Source organism: Scophthalmus maximus, chromosome 4 (genome assembly GCF_022379125.1).
Source record: "Scophthalmus maximus strain ysfricsl-2021 chromosome 4, ASM2237912v1, whole genome shotgun sequence".
Lineage (NCBI taxonomy): Eukaryota > Metazoa > Chordata > Actinopteri > Pleuronectiformes > Scophthalmidae > Scophthalmus > Scophthalmus maximus.
Genome location: NC_061518.1, coordinates 24,076,402 through 24,085,790, shown reverse-complemented (window position 1 = coordinate 24,085,790; position 9,389 = coordinate 24,076,402). Strand labels below are relative to the sequence as shown.

Below are 9,389 nucleotides of genomic sequence, written 5' to 3'. Positions count from 1 at the left end.
ACGACCATGTGATGTAGATGTGAAACTCGTCACATTAGCAAGTGGAACAACTGTGGGCATGAATCAGCATCTGTGTGTGTGTGTGTGAGAGACAGTGAGACGCAATGTGGATTTTTCTCATCATCACCCTTTCCTGGCTGTCGACGGCTCGAGCCGGCAGTGAGTTTCTTCGCCTGTTTGCTGTACTGGTTCATGGTGTGTGTGTGCGTGTGTGTTAAATACCATTTTAAACTTTTCAGGCCGTGGATCGTCGAGACAAGCGAGTAATGAAGCCACTCGTGGTCCAGACGTTATGGACCATCCCAGTTGTGCAACGCGTATACCCACATCATCCCTGAGTGAGTGGTGATCGGACCGTGGCGACAGGGAATCTTGTCTCTCCGTGTCTTAACTTGTTTGTCTGTCAATATTTTTGCACCACTATCGACTCTGTCTGTGTTTGTCACTGACAGATTTGTGTAAGGATGTCCTCAGCGAGTGCTATCGAAGTGCCCTCTGCCATCAAACCGCCCACTGGACCAGGTAACTCAAATAGTGGAGACTAGGCTGACGCAGTAGAAGGGTGAAATAAAAAACCCTTTCAAAGTAGACTATGTGTACTTAGTAAGAAAGTACTCAGTAAAACAGGGAAATATGCATGGCTTTATTTTACTAGTCCTAGTACATAGAAGGTACACAGAAGGTAATAATTAAGTACTGGGAAAGAACACTTTGACAGTTCATTAAGCACCCATGGCACATCATCAAGCCAGAAAGAAAATACTTCAGATTGGCAGTTAATGGTATATAAAGGTAACTAACTGGAACTCAACAATGTATTGTATGTACTCACGAGATCATAACTTAGTACATACTATCCTCTGCTATGGTACTTTCTTGATAAGTTTTGTTTTACGATCTAGTTTCCTAGTACATTTCCATGTACTTACTAGGTAATAACTCGGTACTTACATATTTCCTTCTGGTACGTAGATTGTATTACCATCTAGTTTCCTGGTAGGTTTTCATGTACTCACAAATTAATAGCTTAGTACGTACTATTTTTTTCATATGGGTACTTTCTTAAAACACAGATTGTATTACCATCTAGTTTCCTAGTATGTTTCCATGTACCTACTAGGTAATAACGTTGTAATAACTAAGTTATTTTGGTACTTTTGTAGTTACTATTTTTTGTTAACCGTCTAGTTTCTTAGTAAGTACCAGGTAATAAACGGACCGTAAAATAAAGCGTTATCAAATGTCTTTCTCTTGCGCCAGTGAATACGCGCGATTGTTCCTTGCTGTCTGAATTCTGGGATATGGTGTGTCTGTGGTTAAAAACAAAGAGAATGAATTATTATAGATCACCATGTAGTTGACAATGTACAGAGGCTGTAAGCCTTTCTCTGTTTACACCAAAGCGTTTTCTAACGGCGGCCTATTGTGTTCAATGATTGTCACATGATTGTCAAAGGTTTTCACTCACACACTGCCGCCGTGCATGAGCCGAAGACACCTTGGCTTACGTTGTTTTATGCACCTCAAATCCCCACTGATCAAAGTGTTTGCGGCATTCTAACAGTACGGCGCCGTTGTGCACACGAGCGTGTAACTTCGTGGCCGCTGACGTGTGTGACGTGTGTGTCGGTAGGTGTTACGAGGAAAGGATTTCAACCTGCGTCCGGGGACGCAGTTTCATACCAAACTTCGTTCTTCAGACAGTGAACTCGTCTCAAGAGGTGAGGCCTTATGGTTTGGGTAACTGATCCCAGGCTCTTGTCTCAGGTTAGGGTTATCACATGATGTCCACTAACAAATGAGAAATATAATCCGTCTACATGTCAAGTTCAGGCTGTTACAGTTTCATCTATACAATGTTTCATTGGCCACGTGTCAAAAATCCATTATGGGAAATGTGCTCTCTCCTCTGTACCGTGCCGTGCATCCGAAATGTGTAACCGTTTGTTGCATGTTCTTGTGTGTACGTACGGCCTTCAGGCTGAAGTGAGTCCCACTTCGATGCACAGGGTTCACATCCCATCCTCAGCTCTCCGGAGAAGCAGAGGGGATGAATCGCAGACGGACGTAGTGCTGGTGACCACAGTGATCAACAGCACTTACTTCACGGTCAGTAGCCCCGAAGGTGCAAAAATACCTCCTCAGGTGAATTAGAGATGTTTTTTTGAGCTTCAGGAAATCCGGTGGATTGTTTTTCTTTTTTTACACAGCTTTATTTAAGTCGGCTCCCTCTGCATTAAAGTAAAACCTTCCCCCTCTTGCTGATTTGCATTTTGATTTCCACATATGGGAATAATCAGCCGCTGCGTGAATTCGAGTGAAGGGTGACAGTGGCGGCCCAGGCTTTTGGAGGGGCAGGGGCGGAAAAAATAAAAAGGGGCACGCCATTGGGCCCCCACCAACGCACCAAAATTCACTCGTACCGAATTGGGCACTTCATCGTGTTTTCTCACCTGTAGGAGTACCGTATACACCACTACATCCCATTTTTCTCTACTGGAAAAGGCACCCTTTGGGGCACTGTCATGTAGGGGCGACATAGACGGCACCCTTTTCCATTGGAAGGGCACCCATATAGGGAACGTCAAGTTTAGACCATTGTAAGGGGGCACCTTAAAGGGCACTGCATCACGTTTTCTCCACTAGAAGGGCACTCATTAAGACACGTTATCAAATTTGTCTTGCTCTAAAGGGCACATTGTGATCATTTATTAAATGAAAGGGCACCCTAGAGGGCACACAGTTGTTTTAATTCCCGAGTGAAGGGCAGCCCATAGGGAACTTCCTCTTGTTTTCACCACTCTTGAGGGTACTTTGGTGACCCCTCCCCATCAGTCCGCCAGTGAAGGCCGATACCGTAGATGTCGTAGTTGAAACTGAAAATTCCTCGCCATGTTTTCGGGAAGCTCATTTACCTCTAATGCACCTCGCCGTTAATGCCGTGAGCCCCCGGGGCCACCTCTGTCTGTCCCTGCAGCCGAGTCCCCGTCGCATGAAAGGAACGAGGACAGCGCTCACACCCAACAGCAGTGCCCACGGGCAAGGCTCTGTGATGGGAGGGCTAGTCCTGGCAGTGAGGGCAGGGAGCCGTCCCGTCGTAAACCTCTCGCAGCCCATCACACTGACCTTCACACACGACAAGCAGGTAAAGTGAGCGAGCGAGCGGCGATTGGTATCCACTTATACAAAATAGTGATCTGCCTTCCTGTGGTCTTCACTCACCGTTCAATACGTTTCAGATGGAAAAGGGGTCTTGTGTGTTTTGGGAGGAGTTAGAGGACGGAGCAGGTGGGCGACACCTCACCCTATACACAATTCTTTGCTCTTGGATAAAAAGACAATTTACACATGACCATTTTGTGTGTGTGTGTGTGTGTGTGTGTGTGTGTGTGTGTGTGTGTGCGCGCGTGTGTGTATGTTTTCAGGTCATTGGAGCGGGCACGGCTGTGAGACCAATGACACCGGTGCCGCGGTTGTTTGCAGCTGCAACCACCTCAGTTTCTTTGCTGTGCTTGTGGTAAAATAACTTTTTCCTATGTGACATTTTCCACTTCTGTAGCAATCATTACTTGAGGGCCCATTTTGTGTCTCTTAGTGGATATAATTGAATATATAAAATATACGTCCTTTAACTGGTATAAATATCTCAGTTTTTTTTTTTTAATTAACAGTATTTCAACTTCATTCTTTTTTATATGTGCACCTTAAGCTGAGCTGTGAACGTGTCCTCTTATTTGTTGTGCCAGAATCCTGTACTGTCAGTGGGAGAAACTCATTCCACGAATCTAAGCTACATCACCTACATCGGATCAGCGCTCTCCGTCTTCTTCACTGTCAGCAGCTTGATCATCTGCACATGTCTACAGTGAGTTTATTCTCACGCTTTTTGTCCTCGAATATATATATATAATGTATTAAAGGGTGTGAAGATCAGGCAGTCCAGGCACATGTAAGTCTCATGCACATGTAAGTCTTCACGAGTTCAAGTGAGTAAGGGACGTGGAAGACAGCCCTGGCTCTGCGGCTCTGCACTTCAGCTGTCTGAGGCAAAGAATTGCACTTCCTGTTTTAAAACACCCTGTCAGAACCACAGCAACTTTTCCTTTTTCTGCGCGCGCAGGTTGTGGTCTGATGGCGTGTTAGCAGAGAAGGTTATTTTTGGTCACAGAGGTTTGTTGGCATGTGTTGAAACGTATGTTGAATTGTTCTCTTTCAGGCATTCCAGTGGAGGGCACGTTCCAGCCCGCTTTTACTCACTGATACCTTGTGTGTTTGTGTGTGTTGGTTTTTTTTGGCCGGCCGCGTTGTGATTTCATGTTTCAAAGTGCGGCACCCCTCTCGACACCGGTTTCTGAGGAGATGCTGTAATATCTCTCGAGTCAAATTGACACTTGATGGAGGGTTGAGCTGCATCTGAACAACCTGTCCCCCTACAAGCCCCTCCCCACATCAGAATGTGGAGGTGTGTATCAGGAACCAGGCAGTGAGGCAAAGAGGAAACAGGTTTTTATTCACCCAAAAAAGTACAAAATCAATTAACCAACAATTTAACCACTAGGCCTATGAAATAGGTCAACAAAACATAACTATACTTAACTAAAGACACCAGCTAAATGAATAAGGTGTTAACTGCACAAACAAACCTCACAGACATATGGGAGAACATATACACTGGGTTGGCTAAACCAAATAATACATGACGTGAATACAAGATGGATGCCAAATATAACTAAATTCAAAGCCAAACTAACCAACTCCAAAATACCCCCCATGATATGGCAGCCTATGGTTTAGCCCAATCAGCTGGTTCCAGGAGCTGGTTTTGAGGAGTCAGCGCGTGAGTGTGGCATTTGGAGCAGCTATACTCACTTTTTTTTTTTTTCCCACACACAAACTAGTTACACTTTAGTGCCCCTTCCCCATCTTTAAGACCTGAGGGTCATGAATTCTGTAAGCCACAGGGCCGCGACTAACGATTATTTTCATAATCGATTAATCTGTCGATTATTTTCTCGATTCATTTATTTGTTTGGTCCATAAAATGTCATAAAATGGTGAAAAAATGACGATTGTGTTTCCCAAACCCCAAGACGATGTTCTTTCTCGTCCACAAAACAAAGTTATTTAGTTTACTGTCATAGAGGAGCAAAGAAACCAGAAAATATTCACATTTAAGAAGCTGAAATCAGAGAATTTGGACCTCTTTTCCATAAAAACTACTTGAACCGATTAATCGATTATGTTGAGGTGAAAGTACCTGTAGAATTCGGGTGAAAATGAGCCAGACGTATTATTTTACCTGCTCTGTGGGCGTGTATGAAAATGACCATGATTTGCAATGTGAGCTGTTTGTCTTTCAGGCGCCGGTGTCCCAAGAAGGCCATCGGTGTGCACATGCACCTGACGGGGGCGCTGCTCTGCCTCCACCTCGGCTTCCTGCTGAGCAGCTTTTGGGTGCGGCAGCTCGCGGGGGGCGAGGAGGGCTGGGTCTGCCGCTGCCTGGGTCTCTTTTTGCACTGGTCCATGCTGGCCACCTTCTGCTGGATGACCCTGGAGGGGTTCCACCTCTACCTTCTCCTTGTCCAGGTCTTCAACATCTACGTCAGGAGATACATGCTCAAACTCAGCTTGGTCGGATGGGGTGAGCGGATTCTGCTTGGGGTATTGTTTCCGTTCAATTAGAATGATACAAAAGTACGTAAGTAACTAACTAATTAAGTATGTAAGGTGTAGCTCAAATCTGATATTTTTTCCAAGTTTTTGACCACAGGGGGGTGCAGTAGAAAACACAAAGGCTGAGTTATTACAATGAAGTCAGGATTACCAACTGGGAGGAACAAGCACAAGAACCCCCAGACCCCACAGGCCCCTTCATTTTATTGTGTCAGTTGGTTTAGCGAGCCGGCATGAACAATACCAGCACCCTGAAACTGAAGCAGCTAAATGGAATTTATCCATCGCTCATTTTATTGTTTACACACCAAGTGGCAACCCACTGTGACGTCACCCACTGGTTTGTGAACTGACGTTTTCAAGCCTCGAGTTTGGAATTCGGCAGGCAGGCGCCTTCTGGGGTTTTTTGTAGCCAACCCCTGGTGGCCATCTCTGGTATTGCGATTCTGCATTGCCTTCCGTTTTTAGGAGCTGCGGTTGAGGCCGTGTTCTCGGGCCACAACCAGATACGTGATTGGTTGTACACTCTTCTTCGTGGTTTTGAATATGCAACCAGCATAATGCTCCGGAGTTTTCCCTTTCAGATTTTAAAATGTGAGAGAGGTAGAGGTAGACGTAGTGATTATCTGTTTGATTGGAGTGATTTTGTTTTTGAAAACCAATGTATTGTTCCTTTTGATAGGTTCTTGGAAAATTCTGTGGAAAAAGGCCTATACAATATTTACTGCAAATTTGTTTTTGGTGAACAAAAAAGAACATATTAACTGAAAAGTTACGTGGGATCAGCACAAACCTTGTACGGCACGGGACCTTATATACAGTCTATGGACCTTACACAACCTGCACATATGGATAAATATTGTGATTCATTTGGAGGCATATTTCTGTCCGCTTGATGATCATTCTTTTAGCTCCGTTTTTTTGGTCTCCGCTAATGCTCGAGAAAAAATGTCTGCTGTAGCTCTGTCTGTCGTTGAGCGAGTGGCAGGGTCAATGAGAGTGGCGAGAGTTTGATGATTGACTTTATTTTGATCTTTGAAATTTATAATATTTGGAATATCCCTTGTCTTTCTGCAGGTCTCCCTACACTGATAGCAGTGGTTTGTGCGATTTCAGGTGTTTATGGCAAAAACAGTCTGGAACTGAGGGATGCCAGGAACCACAATTCAACAGCGCAGATGTAAGAAATCAACATTCAGCCACACAGACAGTTTGATTTGCTGGACATCTGAATTGCGTGACTTCAGTTATTCTCTGCTTTATTCTGTGTCCATGTCACGTTGACTTTTTTTTTTGCCTTCTAAAAACTCACAGATGCTGGATGAGCAACCAGTTCCCGCAAAGGCTCGTAGTCAGCTACATCACTACGGTGGCCTTTCCGTGCCTGGTGATACTGTACAATTCCTGCATGCTGGGGCTGGTGGTGTTCAAGCTCTGGAGCGTTAGACGGGGCAGTGGAGACTGGAAGACAGGGAACAGTGAGGGGGGGACGAGGCTGTGGAAGGACGGCGTCACCGTGCTGGGCCTCAGCTGGGTGCTGGGGTTGCCGTGGGGCTTGGCGGCCACCACCTACATCTCTCTCCCTGGGATCTATGTGTTCACTATACTTAACTCCCTGCAGGGTCGGTGTGGGCATGATCCTCACAGCATACAGCACAGCAGTGCAGTGTGCACCGCGCTTTAACGTTTTTTTTGTTTTTTTTTCTCTTCTCAGGTGTATTTATGTTCCTGTGGTCCATGGCCTTGACCCGCAAGTCTCAATCTGACAACAGCTCATCAATCAGAGACCCGTCTTCACAGAATATGACTACCATCGTCAATAAATGATATTTGCAGCCAAAATATATGCATGTGTATGTATGATCCATTGCCTATAATATGTGTTTACTGACCTTTGGACGCCAGTCATATGCAGTTAGCTAACAATACATTTATTTGTCTGTTGATATCTTCCCTTTTCTTTGAATAAAGGAAAATAAGGCATCATCAAAATGATAAATAACAACAACAATTATGATTCTTATGGATACAGTTGTATCAAAAATGGACAGGCAGATGTTGCCAATGATCTTACTGCTGAATTATAATGTTATAATGTATAATATTCTTCTCCGCAAAAGTGACATGTCAGGATCAAAAAGGCATTTAAGGTGGGAATATCAGGGGATATGTGTTTTGTGTTGTCATGTTTGCATCATAGAGTAGCATTTCTAATTCGGTTGTATGTGCTAACAATGACAATAAAGTCAATTCTGATTCCGATTCCGATACCAGTGTGAGTATGAAATGTTTAGGTAGTCATGTCCCTATGTGTGAGTAAGACAGGAAGGTTTATTGTATATGTTTTGTGGCACCACAATGGCCTGCAGGTACATCTGGGACTGTGGGGGTCAATGACCTACAACGGATAATCTTTGTAATGCACTGATCACATCTGGGACAGATAAGGTGCTTTCGGATTAGACAGGTGGGGCAGGACAAGGCCCTCAGGCAACAAACTCGGCAGGAGCCACCCTATATAGTTCAGGTCTGAACGAAGGAGAGTCAGATCTAGGGTTGTTTGTCGTACGATGAATAAATCCAGCCACTAATAAAGAGTCAAACTTGTCACCAGTCACGAAAGAATACACCTATGTATACAACCAGGCTGCTCTAAGGAACCGGACAGATTCTGAAATTTTTAAGGCATTGAATTTCTACTACTGAATTCTTTCAACGCTGATTTTCACTTGTGTTTTTCGATGCTAAAGATCCACTATTTTACTCCTTTTAACACGTTTATATTTGATCGCTGAGGTCCCCAAAACATGTCTTCGAAGTTTCCTTTTCTTAAAATACCCCTCAGGTCCCTCATACTGTGAAACCTCTAAAGCCCTCTGAAGCCCTCCATCTCAGCCCTTCTCTGGATGAGCTGTTTCTGTGTCTGTTGCTTTTATGTAAATGTCCTTAGGCTGGTTTCACCCCTTTCAGGAAGTGGATGTGGCCTAGTCTTTCCGGGGCCTCGCCCCTTTATTTACACTGAGCGAACACAGACACTGAGTTCACGGCGTTCACCGGCATCACCCCGGCGTTCGCCCCGGAGTCCGCCCCGGCACGGCGTTCGGCATGGCGTTCGTCCCAGCATGGCGTTCGTCCCGGAGTCCGCCCCGGCACGGTGTTCGGCATGGCGTTCGTCCCAGCATCCGCTCCCAGCACCGTTCGCCCCGGCACGGCGTTTACCACGCCGGTGAAAGCCGGTATGAAGTTTCACAAAAAGCAAAATGAAAACACAAGTACAGGGCCAGATTACCGCTAACACACTAAATAATAAAGTGGCGTTCAGTCATGCTTTATTCACTCAGCCTGTCCATCAATAGGATGTGCTCTACAACATAGCCACATTAGCTGCGGCGCTAAGGCAGAATATGGACACTTCTGTGTCCGTTTTTGCAACCAGCAACAGAGCATCCTCGTATCTTGGCCATATTGTTAACCGGGAGCCGATGTTAGCGAGGAAATGAAACATGGCCGCGGCGAGATACGTTTAGCAGGCCTCAGTGGGCGCGAACCACACCGAGCTCTGGGTGTGTGACGCTACCTGGAGGAGGAGCTGAGGCCAGGCTGAGGAGCATCGTGACGTAATGATGCGCTGCGAGCTGAACAGCTCTCTTGAGCACACGATTTTTTTTAAAGTTGGAGCAAGAAAAAGAGAGAGAGGATGGACTTTTCTGACGTTT

The 9,389-nt window shown here is 45.3% G+C and overlaps 1 protein-coding gene across 2 annotated transcripts; it reads left to right on the top strand.

The window, feature by feature from the left end:
* The first annotated feature begins 5 nt into the window (after positions 1-5).
* Positions 6-7,935, top strand: LOC118302777 (adhesion G protein-coupled receptor G3-like). 2 transcript variants are annotated; one of them, XM_035629208.2, is made up of 13 exons: positions 6-159; positions 240-338; positions 453-522; positions 1,634-1,721; positions 1,981-2,109; positions 2,978-3,145; positions 3,240-3,288; positions 3,426-3,517; positions 3,747-3,865; positions 5,361-5,641; positions 6,751-6,853; positions 6,988-7,295; positions 7,388-7,935. In XM_035629208.2, the coding sequence occupies exons 1-13, from the start codon at positions 105-107 to the stop codon at positions 7,498-7,500; spliced, it is 1,674 nt and encodes a 557-aa protein (XP_035485101.2). In that variant the 5' UTR covers positions 6-104; the 3' UTR covers positions 7,501-7,935. The 2 variants fall into 2 exon arrangements, with proteins under 2 accessions (XP_035485101.2, XP_035485100.2); XM_035629207.2 differs by having other exon boundaries at positions 6,982-7,295.
* The last annotated feature ends 1,454 nt before the right edge of the window (positions 7,936-9,389 follow it).

Coding starts and splice junctions, on each gene's coding strand:
- LOC118302777 (XM_035629207.2), top strand. CDS start 105: ATGTGGATTTTTCTCATCATCACCCTTTCCTGGCTGTCGACGGCTCGA. Junction 523..1,633: donor CAAACCGCCCACTGGACCAG/GTAACTCAAATA, acceptor GTGTGTCGGTAG/GTGTTACGAGGAAAGGATTT. Junction 1,722..1,980: donor CAGTGAACTCGTCTCAAGAG/GTGAGGCCTTAT, acceptor TACGGCCTTCAG/GCTGAAGTGAGTCCCACTTC.